This window comes from Pogonomyrmex barbatus, unplaced genomic scaffold (assembly GCF_055798465.1).
Source record: "Pogonomyrmex barbatus isolate J1 unplaced genomic scaffold, ASM5579846v1 scaffold1, whole genome shotgun sequence".
Classification (NCBI taxonomy): Eukaryota; Metazoa; Arthropoda; class Insecta; order Hymenoptera; family Formicidae; genus Pogonomyrmex; species Pogonomyrmex barbatus.
This window is the reverse complement of record NW_028297098.1, coordinates 14,665,050-14,686,673: the sequence shown is the minus strand read 5'-3', so window position 1 is coordinate 14,686,673 and position 21,624 is coordinate 14,665,050. Positions and strand designations below refer to the sequence as shown.

Here is a 21,624-nt window from a genome sequence, read left to right as displayed (position 1 = left end):
GATCCACTTGATGCTACAAATGTTTCAAAGCATTTTTTGATTGGTCAATTTATAAAATTCTTTATTCTGATTGGTTAAGAATGGACCGCATCTCTAGTTTCATTATCCATTCATTGAGATCTCCATGTAAACTATGGCTATCGATCATACCGACAGTATTTGCTATTTAATTTTTTTTTACAGTAACAAGCATTAAAAATAGTACGCCAAAATAAAAATTTTAAATTTCTGGAAATTTTCACAATTTCGCAGCACAAGTTAAGAAGAAGGTGACACTGATAACAATCATAATGTTTTTTTTATTACTTATTGAAATATATTTTTTAAATAATTTAAATATAAAAAATATTTATATATATAAATTTCAACATGTTAATTTCGAAATGTAATGTAAATTTTATTTTAATATAAAATAACATTTCTTAAAAGATTTCAAATTTAATTCTCTCTTAGAAAATAAATTGTTTGCTTAGAAAATAAAATTTTGTTTAGTATAATTATAATTATTTGAATTTTTACTTTATATGGAATAATAGAAATACATATATTGAAATATATATTTACAGGTTACCATATGTATTTTTCTGGCAAAGAAAGTATTTTAGTACAACGGAAAAGAAGAAACCAAAAGACATATAATGTATCTTCCATTCAAGAAGTTACAGAAAATAAATTAGATAAATAGAAATAGAACTCGCGTTCCTCAATGAAAGAATTGTCGAGATTGAGAAATCCTATTACATGATTGAAGAATTACATAAGGAAGTATTGGCACAACTCGAACTCATCAATAAAGAAATGGACAAATTTAAGGAATATTAAGACACAAAGATAAACATAAAAGAGCATTGGCAAGAGACCAGCATTAGTAGATGTCATTAAGGCCCCTGAATATTAATTGTGCCATTGAAATAGTCATAGGCGAGAGATTATACAAAAAAGTTTATTAGTTAATAAAGAGTTTATTTTGGAAATAAAGAGATTAGTTCATTTTCATTGATTCGCTCAAAAAAACGTTCACGAGGCGATCGTTTTGTCTATCGTGCTGGCGGGAAGTTCCGCTCGCGTCCCAAAACACATCAAAAATGTGCTTATAATAGTAGACATAAATAAAATTTGATTTAAATGGTCGTTGCAACTAGAGACACTCTAATAAGAGACTAATCACAATCTGTCACTGATTATGCTTATGTTTTTAAAGTATAGTATTACAATTTAAAATTAATGTATTTGAAAATAAATGGGAATAGCCAAAAGATGGCGGACCAATCAAAAGTTGCTTTTTCGTGACCAGTCTCCGATTGTAGTGTTTCTAGTTACATCTTTCTTTTTACATCATGACTATGATGACCAATTCAAACTAGAGAATCTTTTAGTGATGAGAGACACAGCCATGCATTAAAACATAAAATAACATATGTGTCGTCGAGTGGAAGATATCGTATCTCGTCCAGAAATCGATCCGAGATCTTGAACGGAGGAAAAATTGATCAATCGTATTGGTCACTTAGCCGAAATAACAACTGGGACTCTATTTTTCAAATAAGTCCTGTGCATAATAGAGGAAATATTAGGAATAAGAATTAAATTTTGGAAATGAAAATTCGGAATAAAGATTAAACATGACGTACAACATAAATAAGTATAAGATAGTTATATTTAATCTATGTCTATCTATAGAAAAGTAATTAACATAGCATAGTAACAAGCGCATATAAATAAAACAAAAATAAATATATATTTTGAAATACAAATTAGGATATTATCGTAAATATTAGGAGGAATCTATTATAACAGTAACTCTATTAATCTTTAGAAGTAAAATATGTAAAGACATATTAAATGTCATTACTTACTATATATATTATACTATTCGCATATATAATGTAATGTAATATAATTTTTAATATCGCAAAAAACATAAGTTTAAAAGCGATATAACGTCTTAATTTTTTCGCTTTATTTATGATATGTCGAGGAAAGTCTTCTATGAATATTAAGACCTTTGAAGATGTACAGATTTACGATTCGTATTTAGTATTTTAAAATTTAATGCTCAGTATTTGAAGTAAAAACTAAGCCTGTTACAATTGTCGATAGCCGAGACGGACTAGAATGGAGCATATTAATAGAATGACGAATGATTTCGAAGAACTGGAAGTTGCTCCGCTTGTCTTCCAGCAGACGTCCAGCTTGCAATTGGACGCCAGCTGACCGAACTTGCTTTTCAGGAACTCCCAATCACAGAGACCCACTTGACAGCCGGGATACCGTATCGGTTTCTCCGCCAGATAGAACATCACTTTATTATGGCCATTGCTTTCGTTGCATCTGCAATTGATTTTTTAGAACGATTAGAAATTAATTAATGTTCGTGATAAAAGGATTTCTATTACGGAATTCAAAGCTGATTGACTAATTTCATTATTTTATTAAAGCTAATTTACTTGATTCATATCTATTCGTATAGCACAAACTTTGTTGCAGTGTTACACTATTGCGGCAATATTGTTGCAATATAGTTGCAAGATCTATACTGTATATTACAGACCTATGGATAATTTTCGCAAATTAAAATACAAAATAATGAATGTATTCACCTGTAAAATACTGCAATGAGATTCGCGGCAAAAGGCGATATCATGGATGTACGCCATTGACGTCCAGCCATATTCTTGTAGTTGTGAGCTGTCAGATGTGTCTGATCCTCATTTATGCCTACCGTAGTTAGAAGATTTTGCAGACTGACGATGTCACTGAAGTAGAAAATACCCGCAGGTTCATCCGTCATCTCGTCACCCGCTAAATTCCTGGTGAAAAAATATACTTTTAAACTCTTCAACATCTTTTTTTCTAGATTACAAAGTGTAGTAATAGTATCAAACTCCACACATTAATTTTTAACAATGTTTGCTTCTAAGAAGTTTAAGCAAAATTCGATTTAAAAGTTGGATAATTTGAAATAAAAAATTTGAGACACGGAAAGAATAGTTTTGCTGAAGTATTTAAAAATTTGATTTAGATGCAGATATCGTTTGAAAGTAATTTTGTTGGGCCATCATAAATTTTTGTTGTATTATCTTTATATTTAAATGTTCTACATAAGAGACTTGATCAACCTAACAAAATTATTTTCAAATCTATATCTGGTCAAATTTTTAAATGCTTTAACAAAATCGTTTTCATACAAGACAGCTTTAATAGGATTTTCGTAATTCATGAGAAACGAGAAATTCGAAAATTTATTATAATACCGGAAGTGTCGCATCATGTCATGCAAGAGAGGGCAACCCAATCGAGTGTTAATATCTCGTCCATAACCCGCCTTGTAGTAGTAGTCGAGGTCTTCTCTATATTCAAGAATACGGAGTTCCTCCTTGCTAAAGACAGCGCACCAAGGTGAAAGTTCGGTGACAGACCAAGCCTTCTGGTATCGACACGCGTCGTATATAGTATTGATTACATCTAGAAATATTCAGACATCATTGTCTACTTCCAGCAGGCAAATATTCAATAAATATTCAAATTTTTTATTTGTAGAAAAATTTCCAATAATTTTATATGTAGATTATAATGTAGAGCTAGTAGAAAAATGAAATTTAGAGTTAGTAGAAATAAAAGATTTTAATTGTTTATTTAAGATATTATTTATTGAAGAGATAAACTAACGATAAATAATTAGCGCGTATAATGTTCGTGTGCGTACCAGAGGAAATATTGTACAGAAAACCAAGCCGTCTGCTGACGTTCCTCAGAAGATTCTGGAATTCTGGCCCATCCTCGAATTTGCTACGTTCCATATTCTCAAATGATTTTTCGTTTTCCTCATTTTTCCACACTCCGCAAGTTTTGTACGCCTGCGAAATTGATCAAATCAGATTAAAGCAAATGCATGACGACTTTGATTGATAAAAAATAAAAAATAAAGCAATAATATAAAGAAACAAAATCAAATCACTTCCAATAAATTATTTTGAAAAATGTCTGAAATTCGAAAGGTATTTTCCGAATTTATGCTCAAATTTTCGAATTTATCGAACAAAATTTTTATTTATATGTTTATCATATCTTTCAACTTGTATTATTCTCTTGCCCCTTTTTCCTATTTCAAAAAATACCTGCAACGCTGTATTTTCAAAACATCAACTTGTGAAAAATTGATTATATAATATATTATATAATATGTACATGTATATATAGAATTTTTATTGAGATTTCACTAAATCGATCCTCAGTCAAAGTAACTATAATTAAAACGCACTTACAGTAAGTAAGGTATCATTAAGAGAATTCTCTTCCAAAGGTACAGCGGCCCTGCTGCCAAACAATCCGTCCATGAAGGACATCATACTATCACGAGCTTCGATAGCACGGAACTAAAAATCAAGCCCATTCCACATGACTCATTTTGTAGTTTACTCAGTATTTTTGATTAATCATTCGTTTGAAGTTTATTGTAATTATAATTACATATTATGTTAGATAATTTGTATCGAAATTAAAAATAGAATTTTGTTTAATTTTGTTAATTCAATACGTTCTATGTTCTATGTTCTATGTTCTATGTTCTAATCGAATTATTAATGAAATTTTATTTCTTGAAATCTGATGCATTACAAATAGTCCAAAATGCGCTTGAGATGATCAACAGGTTTACACAATGTAAACAATTGTAAAGAGACACCTTGTAATTGGCGGGTGTAATATTGTTGGCACTGGGCTGCAGCAGCTCTGGGAAATTGCTCTGTAATCTTCTTGCCAGTAGCTTCATATCCTCTACCCCTTGCGGTGTTAAAACCTCCGCCCGTTGCGGTAACAAGTAATCATCCGGATGCCATCTTCGCAGGTTATCCAGATCTCGATTGCACATATGACCGTCTGCGTAACAAACGAGATAAATATCTTTACATCTATAAAAATTGATCGATGACATTTAAAACACGATTCTAAAAACGTATTAACTTTATGATAATTTTTATGAGAGATTGACTTTAATCTCGGTTCAACTTGCTTTTTATCTTTTTTTAGTTTTAGAAATTAGAAAGGGGTAAAGAATAAATTAAAACAATTAAAATTTATTAAATACTGACAGAATTGATATTAATTTTTAATTCTCATATTTTTTCTTTAAGCTTCTTGTATTGAAATATTGTGAGAGTATCGAAAAGCGAGGAAAAATATTGTTGAGTTTGGAAATTTATAAAACGATTTAAAAATCATTGATATGGAATTTATGGAATACATTTTTAATAAATATTTTAGAGACAAAATAAAATATGTAAACAAAAATTAAAAAGGAAATATTATATATTATATTTTAAAAGAATTATGAAAATTTGTATAAGAAGATATAAAAGAAAAGGAAAAAGAGAAAGAGTTAATTTTACAAAGAATTTTTACGAAAAAAGAAATAAAGGAAAGTTTAACTCACCGCCGCGTTTTTCATGATTTTGAAGTATCTGTTCTTTGAGATTAGTTAAAGAGACGATTTTGCCGATCTCTTCCGAAGTCGGACAACGGGTGCCATGTGCCGCGAGCATCCAGATTTGTATCGGTCGACAATCTATTAATAGAATTATAGTTAACAATCTTATCTTCTATTTTATGGCGTTAATATTGCTATATAATAAAAAGGGAAATCGTGTTTTATCAATAAAAATTACAACTGCGGGAATAAATTCTTTACAGATGACTATCCTTTCTCATTTGTTAATATAAGTATATTTAGGTTGCATTAACGTTATTTTAAATTTATTGTACCAAAACAAAAGTGATATCTAAACGCTTTAATTTACGCTTATCTTATTAAACATTAGTATAAATTAAAGCATTTTCACTTTTACTTTGATATATACGACAAATTTAAAATTTTGCTTAAAGCCAATATCATCGATGCAACTGACCGATGGGTCTTATTAAAGTAACATTAAAAGGATAAAAATGTTATTATTCGGTACATTGGACAAGAAAGAGCGACATTCACGAGTTTAATTTTAATAATTTATATTTATCGATATCTTTCCTTCCGTTTTTGAAATCTTTTAAACAAACGGAGCATCAATTTGCTCCAATGCCGATTGATATCGTATCGAAGGGTTCAAGTTCTTTCGATACCTACTCGGTACGGTTTGAAATCGGGTCTTGCCACCATGAACGAAGTGGTACGCGGTCTTCGTGGCCATGTACAGATACGGGTCATCCTCGTCCGCGAAGCAGAAATCGACATCGCGTGCCGCCACGTGGTTGCCCGGTGGAGCCAGAAGTGACGCGATCAACAATAGCAACAATGCGGACATGGTGCAGTGAAAGTCGCCACTCCTGTGATAAGGATAATAATAACAATGATAATTTTGCTGAATGCAACGAATAAAGGAACTAGCTACATCAGATGCAGAAATCAAGAGAATGTGGAAGACAGCAAAGGTACCGACTACAAAATCTATCTAGTCTAGAAGCGCAGGATTTCTCTCTTAAAATCTCGATTTCAATATTTTAAATATAAAAAGTTGAATTATAAAGGATTGGATGATAGAATGGTATAGAAATGTGTTATTGAACGATATTAAGCATTTTGTTGTTGTAAACTTAAATTAGAAGATATCGAATTTTAAATGACGAAGAAGCATACGATGATTATTATTTTTATTATAAATTAATAAATAAATTATATAATAAAAAATATATAAATATAATACAAAGAACACTATTGCTGAAACACTTAAGAATTTGGATATAAATTTGAAAATAATTTCGTTAAGTCATCAAAATAATTATGCAAAATAAGCTCAAATCGATTGTCAGAATATCAAAAATTTTTACAAATTATCATTATCATGTTTAAGTATTTCACATAATTTTTTTCAATTCTGTAGTCCTAATCAAATTTTTAAATTTCAGCAAAATTGTTTTTCCTATGTAATATTTAATATATACTTATATATGATAGTATACTTATTTTCGCTTTTACGATAATAATCAAAGCGAGTTTTGCGATACAAAAATATTACAAGTTTTGTAGTGTATTTAGATGATACTAGATATAAGTTTCTCTGAAAATTTTACGCACAAAGTATTCCCGCTCCGAGGCACGATGATTAATCTCTCGCGGGACCAAGGCACTCTTCGCGGAAAAGCGATTTTCTTTTCGCGTTCCGCGGACCGCCATAAACCTACATTTCGCCGCGGGCTGACGACATCGCGGAATGTAACTTATTACCAACTCGAGGAGAGCTAGCGTAACGTGTAACTCTAGCGATTACATAACCGGAAGTATTCGCGCGTATTCCTGCTCGTATTCGTGCCGCCGAGACCGGTATAAAACACCGCCGGCGAGGATATTATCGCGATAAATTAGCGAGAAGACGATAACAGGTGAAACGGACTCGCGAGAGCCATTGTCGACACAATGTCGGTCATCTTCAAAACTAACTTTTTCATCTTTTGAGTTTTAAAATTCTCGAACGTTCGAACGTTGAAGTCTAACATTTTAGAGAAATAAAATCTCAAGGAACGAATTTCGTTCAGAGGAAAGAGTTTGAAGAGGAGAAGATCGGGAAACTTGAAAGATGAACGAAGGTCTCTGAGGATCCAACTTCCGTGAGAAGATGAATAGCGAAGGTCAAGGACACCGTTGTGAGAGGAGAGAGAGAAAGAGAGAAAGACAGAGAGAATGAAATAGATGATAGTAAAATTACACTATGCGTTCGCACAATGGTGAGAGAAACCGCTTTCAGGGTCTCTAACAAGAGGAAGAACTCTCGATACACACACACACATATACATGAAAGAAACTTCTTCTTTGTCTTCTTTGGGATCTTATGAGTGACCAACGCCACGCCAGTCCAGAAATAGCTTGGACGTAATAGTTAACGATAACGTAATTGGCGATTAGCGGAGACTTTTTCTTTCGCTTCTTACGACTTCATACCGAGGCATACTTGGCCTACTTGTACTTAATTCCTCGTCGTTCGCGAGCACCACGCAAAGTGCCATCGCCATCTCTAACATCGACTGCAATCTCGTTTCAATGCGAAAGCCATTATACGCCCGCTGCCTCGGGCGTTTTTTCAACGATAACGTAATGCGCATACAGCGCGAACGAGGAAAAATATTTGTTATTTATTACGTAAGAGCTGTTTACATAGATGACAAAATTATGATTAAAATAACGAATTATTATTATGGGAGAAATGATAGAAGACAAAGAATGTGTCATGAAATATTTCTCCTGCAAAATTCCTGCTGAATTTTTAAATACTCCAAATTCAAACTTTGAGTCCGAACTTCATAAATAAAAAAAATATTGTTCGATCTAACGAATGATTGGGAAGAAATTTGTACTAACTAAAACTAAAACTAAACTAAGATTAGACGAGATCAAAATAATTACAAAAAAAATTCTAAAATAAAGCAAAATCAGAATAATTGCGAGAGAGGCCAAGAGAAGATAATGAGAAATAACTAAATGTCAAATAGGAGAAAAATGAAATTCTTTCATAAAAAATTCGAGTAACAAGTTTTAATAACTTGCACGTTTTAATAGCTTTATATATTAAGATATTGCGCGACCATTGCAGAGACATGTAAATAATTCAAACATTGAAGAAAATGGCGAGAATGGCGAGCAGATGACGGCACGCAGGAATGCGCAACGTGGATACAGCTGACGCGTACTCGTCCGAGAGAGAGGACATTTGCTGCAATGACAGGAAAGAATTGTCAACGTATGCGGCGCGTTTATTATTCTCGTTTTACGAGCAGATTGCAAACAGTCATCCTTCGCTGACGCGAAGAAACGTTAGAAGATATTCCAAGCGTCGCGTCCACGAAATTATTACGATCGTATGGGCAAATTTACATTGAGTTTACATACATTATCTAATCCTTTAACACTTCTCATAGACTGACCTTGTCATTTAATATACTCAAAACGATCACGACGTTCACGACTTTGGTTATCTTTAACCTTAAAAGTTGGTTTCTTAAAAATTTCTTTTTTTTAATTGCTTTAAAAAAATTTTTTTAATTTCTATTTATGTTACTTTAGCAGTTGATAAGTTAAACTTTGACTCTAATTATTTTTCTCTATCTCTTAATTTAATTTAAAATTAATATGCGAAAAAGAGGAAGTGTTATTTTGGGCTTTGAGATTGTACTGTTAAAGACCGATAGGACTTTGAATTTTCTTAGTCGTTTAGATTTCCGCGAAATTCAATCTCGTTTCCCTAAATCCCGCTCGCCTTCCACTTCCCAATTCTCATTTTGAACGTTCATTGTTTCCTTTTTTAATCAAGCAGAGTGCCTTCCAGCAGCAAAGATTTCTTTCCGATTGTGGAGCATCACGCACGTTAATAAATGTCGAAGCGGTAGACGGCGCGCGCCCGCGACAATTGTTCACGAAAGTAGGACGACGACGTTGGTCACGCTCAATGGTTCTTAGAGCAAGAGAGTAGCGGTAATTATTCGCATTTTGCGCGCGTGTTTATTCGCTCCCATGGTGAAATCTGTTCGATATCGGGATGTCGCGTCGAGCCGCGATCGGCGGAATCCTTGAATTACGCGGCGTCGAAAGCAAACTCGCCGCGCGCGCTTTCGCGTCACCTGAAGCAGCGAGGATCCTCGTGATCGCACGGGAGAGTGGGAAAGAGATGGAGAAACGCATGATCCAGATGCGCAATATTTAATCCGAAGCGCGAATTAAATCATCATCTCTCGCGTGCGTTGAAGTGCGCGATATGGTAATTTCATGCGGCAACTCTGAGGTCGGGCGTGCGCGCGCGCGCGCGCGCGCGAATAAAGCGTTTCCGGCGATAATTCGTTGCACGTTTAAGAATTCTAGCAATCAGAGTGCTCCGAATACAGAGATTCTGAGAAACTGAGATCTCAATTATGGAATTTTTTTGGAAGATTTTTTTAAGTTAAAAATTTTTAAAAAACCGATATGAAAAACAGTCGAGAAGATGAGACATTCTGAAGATCTGCGTACCTTGAAGTTCAGCTGTTCAAACATTTAATAATTTATGATTTTTAGAGCTTATCTTAATTAAAAAATTTAAGTACATAAGACGCTAGAACAATCAAGCATCAATAATTTAAAAGGTAAAAAAAATCAGGATTAATATTTTAATTTTATAATCAAGATACTTAAAATCAGAATGATGAAAAAGGATATAAAAATTGTAGAATGAACAACAATTATGAATACTTTCTTCTAATCTTTTTAGTACGAAAGATGTTTCCTTTCGCGTTCGTCTTTCCATTAGGTATCGGATCTGAAACTTTCGTGGCTCAAATTAATGAGAAATATGGAAGCATGACTCAGAATAAACGTCGAACCATCTTTATTTTCTCACTTTCATCAAGATCGTTCTGCAGACCCACCTTAGCCGGATATGTCTTGTTTATCTTCGTTAATGTATTCCCCTACACGCCCTCAAATTCTTTAACCCATTTTTTTTTTTAGAGCAATCTCTAATCTTCGAATGTTAAATAATCGACCAGCAGACGCGCACTTCTAACATTATTTAAATATTTATTACATAGCAGTATTAGGAATATTTTAAGCATCAAATATATTATTTACAATCATAGATCGTCATTAAAGCATAATTAAAGCATTACTATATACATATTAAGCATTAAGTTAAGTGAAGCAAAATACATACGAGATGTCCAGAGATGTTTATAATCGGGTAGAGGAATACCCGAGAGATGCTGGAAAGACAGGATTTCAAATTAGAAGCTCGACACTGATCGGGAAAGATCGAAAGTTAAGGAGAAGGACGCGGATCAATCGGATTTTGGCGATGCTCGCTTGAGACGGGAGAGCGAGAGAAAATCACGACGCGAAATCACGACGACGTGTAATCGACGAGCGGGAGGAAATTCTCTTCGATGTAAACAACGCGCACACCTTCGCGATCGCGAGGTAGCGTTCAAAAGCCGCCGTTCGCCACGGCGGTTCGTGTGGCACTGTCGCGCGAGGTCGTCGAGCCTCGTTGCCTCCTAGGTAATCGACAGCACCTAGACCGGTGCGTGGTGTCTAGTGTTCTAACACACGTCACGCGATCTCTTCGACCTACCTGCTTGGCTGCAGTTAGCATGACCCGGTTAAGGACCGGGTCAGGGCGTCGCCGCTCCTGCCCTAATTCTATCGTTAGCGGGAAATAAACGGCGTTTCGTAACGTAAATAAGTAAATGGAGGCAAAAATCAAAAATATAAGGCTTACGGTATACATAACGAATTACGCAATAAAAAAAGAAAATGTATTGAAGTATGAAAGAAGAATGATCAAAAGGATCATTTGAAAGAGATCTTTCGTCTCTTTATCGATCAAACAGCTTTATTTATTGTGCCGCAGTATGAAGATCGAAATGTATGAAATTTTATTTTAATCTTCTTTTTAACGTCGAATGAAAGATAGGGATTGTTTGTGTTGGTTGATTCGATTGATTGGTTTGATTGATATTGATTGGTATTGATTGGCTTAAAATTGAGAATTTCTGATTACATTACAATCGCACAATCATCATTTTTGTTGCATATTACAAACTTTTCAATTGCATCACAGTCTTGCTGCAAAACGATATGTCTAATATTTTATTTAAAAAAAAAAGACTAAGTCAAGTTAATTCAAGATTTTTTTTGACAAACTTTCATGCTGCAATTGACTGCGATTCCACCTAGTTTCTCCTTTAGCTGTATCCAATCGCAGATTCCGTTTTCGCAGCCTTCGAGGATCAAAGGATTTTCATTTAGGTAGAAAGCAACTTTAAAAGGAGTATCGTTCGAATCGCATCTGAAATAAAAATCATACGGAATAAAATTGTTGAAAAAAATAATTATTTCAAAGAAATTCTTGGACTTGATAGAAGAATTCTTGAAGTTATAAGGAAATTAAAATTAAAAATTAATAATAAAATCAAAGTTAAAATCAAAATTAAAATATAAATTTCTTTTTAAATCTCTTTTAGATTTCACAGTGTAACGCAGTGGAAAGAACGAATTTTGTTGAAACTATTTAAAAATTTGGCCAGATACAAATCTGAAAATAATTTTATTGGTCTATTAAATTTATTATGTACGATATGCTTAAGCATTGACAACAAAGCATGATAATAGCACATTTTTTATATACTATATATAGCAATCAATTTGAACATCTTACATATTTATTTCGATGGCCCATAAAATTATTTTCAGATCTGGCAAAATTTTTAAACTTCAACAAAATTCCTCTTTATAAATGATATTTTGACGATCGTTACCTATGAAAGACTGCCGCGAAATTCGCGGTGAACGGCATCAACAGGGAGGATCTCCAGTTTCTGCGATACATGCGATACTCGGAAGTTCGCAGTCGTCAGCGGCACGGAATCCTTGCCAACTCCCATTGCAGTGAGGAACATTCCTATCATATGCGAGTGCGTGAAGTAGAACACTCCCCTTGGTTCATCGCCATCCTTCATGCTCTCCAGTTTTCTATTGATTTTCACTCAGAATAAAAAAGAATGTACCATGTGAAAAAAGAAAGTACCATGTGATTCTTTGGAACCAAGGGAGGATGAGGGAGCGTACGATTTCGCTTACGTGAAATGATCGAACATATCCCGGATAGGATGGCACCCGAGCTCACCGTTGATTTTTTCCCCCGGACCGGATCGGTAATAATAAAAGAGATCCTCTTCGTATTCGAAGACTTGCATCTCGTTATTGGTGAACACGTCACACCAGGGAGAAGATTCATCCGGATTCCAGGCTCTCTCAAAGCGACACGCGTCGTAAAATAGAAATGCATCCTCTGAAGCCATTATAAATAATTTACAATTTACAATTGATTTGATGAATAAATAGTTGATGAGTAATAAATGAGAGTGGATGTTGAATAACTAATTGAAAAATTAATATTGTTTAATAACTTGCCTTTGCTAATATTTGCGAGATCTAAACGCCGGCTGACATTGGCAAAAATTCTCGCCATTTCTGCGCCGTTAATAAATGCGTCCACTTCTTTGTTAACTCCTACATTTTTCCAGGATTCGCAAGAGTCATATATCTATTTTATAAATGTATGATATAAGAAATATCTGTGATATAATGTAACATTCACAATACATCTTTTTCGTAAAAAAAAGAAAAAAATTTACATTTATCATCAATTGAAAGCATATCTTTATATAAATAAATTCCTTAAATATCTTTTTTTATTGTTCAATAGCATTATTTTTATGTTTTTCATAACATATAGAATTATGAATGGAATTGTAAAATATAAATTGTCGATTGAAAGCGGACTTTAATGAAAGATGGTTCTTAATTTGCTACCTTTAATAAGGTGTCATTAGCAGTTGGCACTATCTCAAGCTCGATGATTGAAGTGTCATTGGAAACGTCTTCTAAAAAATAGATTGCAGTTTGTTGCATATTCATCGATTCGAACTGAAAGATAAATATAACTTCAGGTCGATAAAAAAAATTGATTTATCTTTTCTCATAATATGTTCACATTAATACAAAGAAGAAAACCGAATAAAAGAAGAAGAACAGAATTGCTTAATTGATTTCATTAAACAGTCGTATATGGAAAGGAAAGAATTAATAGGATACATGACACGTTCCCTCGTGTCGTTTGTTGCAAAAGAAAACTAGTTTTTAATCGACACACTAATAAATTCCTCGATGACACATTATCTTGCGTTATTACAGGATCATGCATTATTCCTTGTAATTAAATCGACATTTGCATTGTTTTACATATTGAAATGTTTCTAAAAGATACGACGATTGACTCTTAAATTCACCTACGATTCTCTAGATTTATTATTCATTTGCTATGTATATTTTTAAGAAAAATATAATTTACAATTTATAAATATTACCTGCAATGAAATGTTGTTGAGTGACTCTATTTCGGGTCTGTTGCCGAAAGCTCCTTTCATGAAGAAACTCATGCTAGCGATGGTGCGTTGCGTGCCCGTCGATCTAAACTGAAACATAGATAAAAAGATCAGTTTGACAAAAAAAATTAATTAATTAATAATATAAATGTAATATTATATTAAATTTTGATTTACAACGCTCTTGAATTAATAAGGAGAAAAAAGTAAGAATCAATTTTTCTAATTTATTGCCTTAAATTTCTTGATCACATTCTCGTCGAACAGCATCGGTAATTTCATCTTGAGTCTCTCAGCGAGCGACATCAAATCCTTTTCACCTTGCATTGCCAGGTGTTTTCCTTTTTCCGGGGCGAGTTCGGAATGAGGCTTCCAGTTCTTCAGATCCTTTCTTTCGCATTGACGCGTGTTCTCTGGAATACCAATAAAAATTATAAAAGTAAACAATTCCGAACGAACGTCAGAATTTAAAAACTATGAAACTCTTCACTCACGAGTCTCACTTTTGTTGGCCATTATACGATCTCGAATTTGCGTGAGATTCAAGATCCGTGCGATCGTAAGCTCATCTGGATATCGCGTACCATGTCTGCACAGCATCCAGATTTGCATCGGCGTGCAGTCTGAAAATTGTATATTCGATCAAGCTCAATTTTTGATGAGTTCTCGTAGCGATGAATACTTACTCGCAACAGCCATGCTTTCTCCGGTATTGTTATGAACATAAGAATATGGTGTCTTAGTGCCGGTGTAAAGATAGGGATCTCGATGACAATGTGTAGGATTGCATTTTAATGTTGCATTTTTTGCCAGACATATCGCGAATAGAAGAAAACAGAGTTTCCCACACATTTGGCGAATCTTCCTTTTTCAAACGAGATACTGAGAAGAAAGGAATAACGTTTATCGAAAATAAAGCGAGAGAACCATTTTTTTAATATCAGAAAAAAATAATGTAAACGTGCTATATTGTAACACAGTAACACAGTCAAATATTTAAAACATCAACGTTTGAATAAAATGTTATTTTAAAAATTCACTTGTCTAAATCTCGTGTGCGATGTTTCACGTAAGAAAGAAGAATGTGACCACTCTCGCATAAACTCTCGAATAAAAAGACGGACTGATGAGCAAAAATACCTTTCGAGTCCATATTATTGGCGGACTGTGCCTCTACGAGATTCTATAGTCATATATTTTACGTATAATGATTAATCGCAACGTCGTAGAGCGAAGAATTCTAAGGAGATCTTTTTCCTTCAATGATCGAGAATTTCGGAATAGACTTAAAAACGTGTTACTCATAATAAATACCGAACACGCTGCACTGAGCATGAAAAGTACGACCTTCGAAAGAAAATGCGGAATATTTATCCCTCTCGCTGTCCCACAGAAAACCAAGGGTAGTTTCGACGGACTGACTGGACTTCTCAATTATCGTAACTGTAACGACAATTTTGTACCTGAAAACAGTAGTAAATTTTTTTAAAGTATTTGTTAAAAATATTTGTTGTTGTTTATTCTTTTATTGAGCAAATGTATTAATTTAAACGAAACAAACAAGTTGATTATATTTTCCTGCGAATTTATCAAGTAGATTGAATCAAGGAACGGATAAAAAACTCGCAGATAAGAAACTCGTTGTTATATCTATAAATCAAAAGTTTGTCAAGAAAATTTTCCATTTTTGTTAGAAAATACCAGCTTCGAACAATCGAAAATGCAAATCATATATATAATCGCAATAATCGAAATGCAAATTAGTAACTACATACATATGTACCTGTCGAAGTTAAGCTTCTTCACACGTCGCCGTATCTCTGCCGCGATGTCGCCGCATAATTTCGCGGTTTCCGCATCGTCGTACGCGAACTCATCCAAACGATTATTCATTACCGATTTCACAATCTTATCCACCAGATCGATTTTGAACGGATTCTGTGGATCCATGCGATAATTGTTCTGATACTTTGGCGTCTGCGACAGATCGTTGTATTTGCAACAACTTTAAAATCCTTTTTTTTCTAATTTATTTAATTATTATTTAATTATTTAATTTTTCTTTAATTCAACTATGTCATTAACATATAAATTTTATATTTTACGTATTATATTTATTGTTTTATTTATTTTACGTTATATTTTTCAAAGTTTACATCTTGTTATCTTGAAAAAAAAAACAATTGACTTTAAATTTACTGAGTAACTATTCTATCTAATTAAGATTGTGTCACCTGTACGTTGATATCAATTTTGATAGTGCAATTCGAAAGAATACTTCAACATTTTTACCTCATTATCATCGCAAGTTTTTTCACTTGTTTCGAATTGGTGCGGCATAATATCGACGATAAATCAATCAGAATGGATCTTCGATTAAGTATTCCGAAAAATGTTTTCACTCCACTGTAAAACAATTGACTAGTTGGATAATCCTTACAAAGATGCACGTATCTAAGGTAAACGGCAATCAGTTACTTAGAAACGCCAGGGAAATCGATCGACAGAAGCAAAAATTAATAATTACGTATGAATAAATGTCATAAGAAATTTAAAGAGTGAATTTAAATACAGGTTAGAAAGGTGAAATTAAATAAATTTCGCGATTTTTTTATGAAAATAGATGTAAAGAAAGAATATACAATATTTCAAAGAATTAATTGAATATGCAAAGAACTCAATATACTAATACAGGAACTTATTTCAAAATTTGTTATTGTAGAAGATACATATTACATTTGTATTATTTTAATAAAAGTATAAAAGAGTTGTTTTTACATCGAGTTGTTTTTTCATTATATTAACATTTTATGGAATTTTTAAAACACTTTACTATGCACAATTTCGCAAACAGTGTTATATTTTATTATAGGGATACAGTATATTATATATTAACGCAGCAGATATACTTAATAATTATCTTTATTTCATTGTACACATTATATTTAATATTTGTAATATGTCCACCAGCAATTTTTTTGGTCGCGGATATCGAAAAATGCCGCGTTTTAATTATCATTTAACAACTCTCTCGCTTTTTTTCTATCAGCATCTTTTCAATAAGAAGTTTTCAAAAGAAGTTTAAACATATCCCTTACGTGTCGCAGCAATAATCAATTTTTAACTTGCGTAAAATACGACAATGTATTATCAGAGTTGAAGGAATATAAGTTTCGAGAAAAATTCATGAACACGTTATACAAAATTCTTGTATAACGTGTTGTACAAGATTCTATCGAAATCTTTGGAGTTTTATGTAGATGCTTCCAAAGAACTTTGTATCAATTTTCAGTGTTTCGAAGAATTCTTAAAGACGCAAACACGAAAATATGTCCTGGAGAATGCGTAAAGCATTTCCCTTAATTTTAAATTGAGCCTTTTAATTTGATTATACAGTACAGTGTGATGAAAATACGCTCTCTAAAATATACTGTATTACATTTATCGATACATCAATTCCATTCACAAATCCGAAGATGACATGATAAATCGGTCATTTCCAAATTCCGCCGTGCAAGATCACAAGAGAAAAATAATTACAATCAAATAAATAATTAAATTAAAATATCACTAGTTTTAAAAATTATTTATCTATGTATATATGTACATATCTATTATTTATAACTTTTATAATCATTTTTTCTCATCTATATTATATAAATACTCATAATTGTAATCACAAGCGCGTTTATTGATTAAAAAATATTATTAACAAATTAAACTTTAAATAAAGTAACTAAAATAATTAAAATTTTTGTAATAAATTAATTAAAGATATTTTAACTATGTAACAATTGTGCGTAAATAATTATATAAACTCTAAAAGAATTGTAAAGCAAACGCGATTTTGATACTCTTCTTGCAGTCTCAAGAGATTCGCATTCAATAATTGTTTTACGTTTCTGTAGAATCGACAACGTTTTTTGTGAGGTAGGCGTCTAAAATTTTTCGCCGGCTCTTCGACCGAAGCTCTTGACGAATCGACGAGAACGAAGCAGGTTCTTGGACAGCCGGAGCGTCTTCAAAAACGTCGAGTGCGTAAAGTGCAAATCCTCGAACATCACAAAAGCAAAACAAGATAATTCTCTAAGACAGCATCTCCACCTCCGCTTTAATGTTCTGGCGCGCCTGTTCTTCCAGCTTATCACGAAACTCCACAGTGGCAAAGATGTTTGGAATCTGCAGAAAATTCTGCAACACCTGAGATATACAAATATCTGTGAGAGAACACGCGAGAATTTTAAAAGAAAATTTACGAAATGTTATTATTACTATATCTTTTGGTAATTTATTTGGATTTGTTTGTTGAGATTGTTTTCCTGCTATTTATACTTCAGAGAATCAATTGTGTATCTTGAACGATGTGAAAATTAGAAAAGTGAGGAAATTCATTAGAGTATTTACGACTTTGTCGAAATCTAGTAAATCCTCACTAATGTAATTTTCACCTTGTTTCAAGATACATAATCGACCTCGCAGAGTTGTACGACATATAGCTCACCTTTAGCCGCAACGCCGTATACATGGGTTCACTGAGGAAAGAGTACTCTCCGCGTATTTTTTCTCTATACTCAGCATAACTATCCGGAGATGAGCCAAGCACCGCCATATCCAAGTCCAGAAAGTAGTGAGCATCTTCGCTGCCAAAGGCACCACCCACCTTATGCGCCTCGGTGCTATGAGTCGCCGTAACTTTGAGTAGAGTACAAGTCTCTTCTCTAAGTTCCGCATCCTGGAAGATTTAATTACTCAGATCACTTTCGTAATAAAACTAATAATTTAATTAAAATTATTTATATTTATTAAAATTATTTTATTTATCCAGTTTTTCAGTTTCTACTTCAAAATTTTCAATTTCTACTTCAAAATTTTAACAAATCTTACAAAGTGATATCATTAAAATTATTTTTTTTGTTTTCTAGTATTTTAACTTCTCTTCTTTTCGTACAATGTAACGAGTTAATTGAAAATATTTTAAATAGTTGTATATTTACCGGTGGAATTTCGGCTTCGTCGGCAAAAGCATTGAAATGCTCGATGTTCTTATCTTCGCTGAAATCCATAGCTTTAGGATCGTATTCAAAACTGTGAATAGAATATTAAGCTAATTTGTTGCCGATAGAAATAATAATATCATATAATAATTCAATTAAATAACAAGGCAATAAATTTTGCTATTATAAGATTATAGATATCATTTGGCCGTCACTCACTTTTGAAAGAATATGGCAAGTAGGACGGCTCGTGGATTTTTGAGATTGCCTTTGATTTCGTAGTAATGATTCAATTTCTCTCTGAGTGAGTCCAGATTATGATACGTGCGTTTCTCTTCCGAATAAAGTTCCTGCAGCCGCGTAAACCAGGAGTCACAAACCACGGCGTCCAAACCTTCTGTAGCTTCTTTCCAACTGTCCTCCAACGATGCCATTGTCGCTGAAATTTTTCGTTTCGTTAATCCACGAATGCTTTGTAAATATAAAAAAAGACATAAATTGTAATTCGAATAATTGTTTTTTCGTATAATTAGTTGATGCGTATAAAACTGTCCATTGTCGCTGAAATGTTTTGTTCTACGTAATCCACGAATGCTTCGTAAATTATATAAAAAAGATTTAAATCGTCTTTCAAATAATTTAATAATGAGTAGCTGACGTATTTAAGATTGACATATTTATTTCATTGAAAATTATATAATATTACAATCTGAAAAATTTTAATGAACAATTTGCGCTTTCTCGGACTAGCATATTGAAATAATTGAATAGCTAGCAATTTAATATTCAGAAATCAAGTCAAGAAAAATTAAAATCAGATTTAATAATATCCCGAAGGAAGTTTTACATTTGCAAACGAAGTATTCGTCCCACAAATTGGAACGTTACAAACAAAATCCTTTTTTGGGATTAATTTGCAAATTGAAAAATGTGACCTAACGATCGTTTTCGTATCCAACGATTTATCATTCGAGGCGAACATTTGAAGATATTCACGTAGTGTATTTACGCGAGGATCAACGCTTGTAGGAAATAATAACCAGACGTTAGAGAATCATTCTGTTCTGACAACGAAGCGAACGAGGGGAATTCACGGAGGCGCCCCCGGAAACATTCGAGAAGAGCCGAGACGCGGGGGGAAAATCGATGAAGCCCGTCTCTCGGCCTCGTAGATCTCAGCGCAATACATTGAATCGCTGCTCACTCACTTGATTTCCGACGGACGAACGGAGTCGCGAGGAGCCGCGGGCACAGTTTCGGGAATTACCGAAGCATGATCCACGCGCGAACACCTCGCGAATGAGCCCCGGCTACGGGAGCGTTACGCCGCGCCACGTTGGCCGACAAAACAGTCCGCATTTATTGATCGCTTCCGTCGGTGGCGACTCGCTCGTGCCTCGCCGCACAGGACGACCGCAACGCACGGCATCGCGCGTATAAAAATTACGCTTCCATCACGCGATGAAGAAAGAATCTCATTTCCATTCTCGCGTAAAATAAATCTCAGCCTCTCGTTCGATCGACGTGACGACACCGAGCAACGCAATCTTAATGCGATTCTCTTAGGCGATTCTCTTGATTATTAATTTACATAAATATATTTAATTTGTCTTATTATATCGTCTATTTACAAATGTCAAATAGAGTATATACGCATTTATTTGTATCGTATATTGATGTGTAGACATATCAAGAGCGTTCTCGAGTTGCGCATATATAGTTAGCGATACGGCGATATATAATGCTGGTAGTCTTTTTAATTAATTCCACAAAAATTTTAAAATAGGACACAATCGATACATTAATTTTTTAAATATATTTAATATTAGTCACATTTAAATGGAAAGGAGAAGGATAAAAATGTTTTTGAAATCTCTCGCGATCTCGAAGTAACGAGTTGAAAACTCGAATACTGCGTTTATTGATTGCGAGAGTCGAACTTCAAATATCATTCAAATATCGAATTTCAAATACCTGGAACTGTCGGTTGTAAATATTGCAAATATGAGACATCGACAAAATAGATCAATAAACTTATGAAAATGAAGTTGTGTGATCACACATAATTGTAAAAATTTTGAACAATTAGCCTATAATATAATATTAATTTATTATTTTATTATTATTTTGATATTTTGTAGACAAATATATATATATATATATATATATATACACATATTACAACCATCTGTGCTTAATTATTAAGTGTACAAAAAAGTTCTGAGTTTTAGATTTCATACAACCGAAACAATTTAAATTTTATATATCTTCCCGCCCTTTTGCGGTTTTAAAGCATTGACATTTGGCCTTCTAAAATGCCATATGGTTTGGCGTTTGATGCACATAACTTCAAAAATCAGTATCAATGTTCACGATGGCAATAACAAAAGAGCATATTCGATTTTCCATCCACTGCGCGTTTCACCTGAAGAAAAATGCTGCTGAAGCCACTGCAATTGATTAATATTTTTTTGTTTGTTTTTGAATAAAGATTGAATTTTACAAAAAAAAGCTCAGAACTTTTTTGTACACCTAATATTTACAAAAATGATAATTGTAAAAAAATGTAACTAAATTGTCATTTTGTGGCAATATATATAACAGTATAAGTATGCATACTTATTTAAAATGCATTTGTATTATAAATAATATACATATATCATAAATTTAATAATTTATTATTCAAATATTTATGTAAAATATAAATTTATCTTAATATTATTATTATATTATT

General features: G+C 33.1%; 3 protein-coding genes and 1 pseudogene across 10 annotated transcripts; all 4 read right to left on the bottom strand.

Annotated features, from left to right (window-relative positions):
* Positions 1–1,639: 1,639 nt before the first annotated feature.
* LOC105422817 (multiple inositol polyphosphate phosphatase 1-like) lies at positions 1,640–10,992 on the bottom strand. 5 transcript variants are annotated; one of them, XM_011632335.3, is made up of 9 exons: positions 10,665–10,992; positions 6,119–6,318; positions 5,432–5,563; positions 4,685–4,878; positions 4,266–4,376; positions 3,707–3,857; positions 3,255–3,465; positions 2,601–2,810; positions 1,640–2,331 (listed from the first exon to the last, which is right to left on the bottom strand). In XM_011632335.3, the coding sequence occupies exons 2-9, from the start codon at positions 6,294–6,296 to the stop codon at positions 2,085–2,087; spliced, it is 1,434 nt and encodes a 477-aa protein (XP_011630637.2). In that variant the 5' UTR covers positions 6,297–6,318; positions 10,665–10,992; the 3' UTR covers positions 1,640–2,084. The 5 variants fall into 5 exon arrangements, with proteins under 5 accessions (XP_011630637.2, XP_011630638.2, XP_088928576.1 ...); XM_011632336.2 differs by lacking the exon at positions 10,665–10,992 and adding an exon at positions 7,947–8,063; XM_089072450.1 differs by lacking the exon at positions 10,665–10,992 and adding an exon at positions 7,781–7,938.
* A 332-nt stretch (positions 10,993–11,324) lies between these two features.
* LOC105422928 (multiple inositol polyphosphate phosphatase 1-like) lies at positions 11,325–14,976 on the bottom strand (annotated as a pseudogene). Its single transcript, XR_016138307.1, has 9 exons — positions 14,583–14,976; positions 14,391–14,519; positions 14,131–14,309; positions 13,879–13,986; positions 13,325–13,438; positions 12,923–13,055; positions 12,590–12,800; positions 12,268–12,481; positions 11,325–11,798 (listed from the first exon to the last, which is right to left on the bottom strand). The product of XR_016138307.1 is annotated as a multiple inositol polyphosphate phosphatase 1-like (transcript).
* A 46-nt stretch (positions 14,977–15,022) lies between these two features.
* LOC105422929 (dynein light chain Tctex-type 5) lies at positions 15,023–16,657 on the bottom strand. The gene is made up of 3 exons (XM_011632507.3): positions 16,189–16,657; positions 15,680–15,873; positions 15,023–15,359 (listed from the first exon to the last, which is right to left on the bottom strand). The coding sequence occupies exons 1-3, from the start codon at positions 16,234–16,236 to the stop codon at positions 15,194–15,196; spliced, it is 408 nt and encodes a 135-aa protein (XP_011630809.2). The 5' UTR covers positions 16,237–16,657; the 3' UTR covers positions 15,023–15,193.
* Positions 16,658–16,802: 145 nt separating this feature from the next.
* LOC105422818 (uncharacterized) lies at positions 16,803–20,264 on the bottom strand. 3 transcript variants are annotated; one of them, XM_011632340.2, is made up of 5 exons: positions 20,099–20,264; positions 19,110–19,329; positions 18,891–18,981; positions 18,398–18,628; positions 16,803–18,096 (listed from the first exon to the last, which is right to left on the bottom strand). In XM_011632340.2, exons 2-5 carry the CDS (start codon positions 19,322–19,324, stop codon positions 17,983–17,985), a joined length of 651 nt encoding a protein of 216 aa, XP_011630642.2. In that variant the 5' UTR covers positions 19,325–19,329; positions 20,099–20,264; the 3' UTR covers positions 16,803–17,982. The 3 variants fall into 3 exon arrangements, with proteins under 3 accessions (XP_011630642.2, XP_011630643.2, XP_011630645.2); XM_011632341.3 differs by lacking the exon at positions 20,099–20,264 and adding an exon at positions 19,900–20,026; XM_011632343.3 differs by lacking the exon at positions 20,099–20,264 and adding an exon at positions 19,738–19,760.
* Between the last annotated feature and the right edge of the window lie 1,360 nt (positions 20,265–21,624).

Coding starts and splice junctions, on each gene's coding strand:
- LOC105422817 (XM_089072450.1), bottom strand. Junction 3,858..4,265: donor TTAATGATACCTTACTTACT/GTAAGTGCGTTT, acceptor TCAATTTCGCAG/GCGTACAAAACTTGCGGAGT. Junction 2,332..2,600: donor CTCATTGCAGTATTTTACAG/GTGAATACATTC, acceptor AATCAATTGCAG/ATGCAACGAAAGCAATGGCC.
- LOC105422818 (XM_011632340.2), bottom strand. CDS start 19,324: ATGGCATCGTTGGAGGACAGTTGGAAAGAAGCTACAGAAGGTTTGGAC. Junction 18,982..19,109: donor CTTGCCATATTCTTTCAAAA/GTGAGTGACGGC, acceptor TTCTATTCACAG/TTTTGAATACGATCCTAAAG. Junction 18,629..18,890: donor ACGAAGCCGAAATTCCACCG/GTAAATATACAA, acceptor TAAATCTTCCAG/GATGCGGAACTTAGAGAAGA.
- LOC105422929 (XM_011632507.3), bottom strand. CDS start 16,236: ATGCCGCACCAATTCGAAACAAGTGAAAAAACTTGCGATGATAATGAG. Junction 15,874..16,188: donor AAACTTGCGATGATAATGAG/GTAAAAATGTTG, acceptor GATCTGTCGCAG/ACGCCAAAGTATCAGAACAA. Junction 15,360..15,679: donor AAGAAGCTTAACTTCGACAG/GTACATATGTAT, acceptor TACTGTTTTCAG/GTACAAAATTGTCGTTACAG.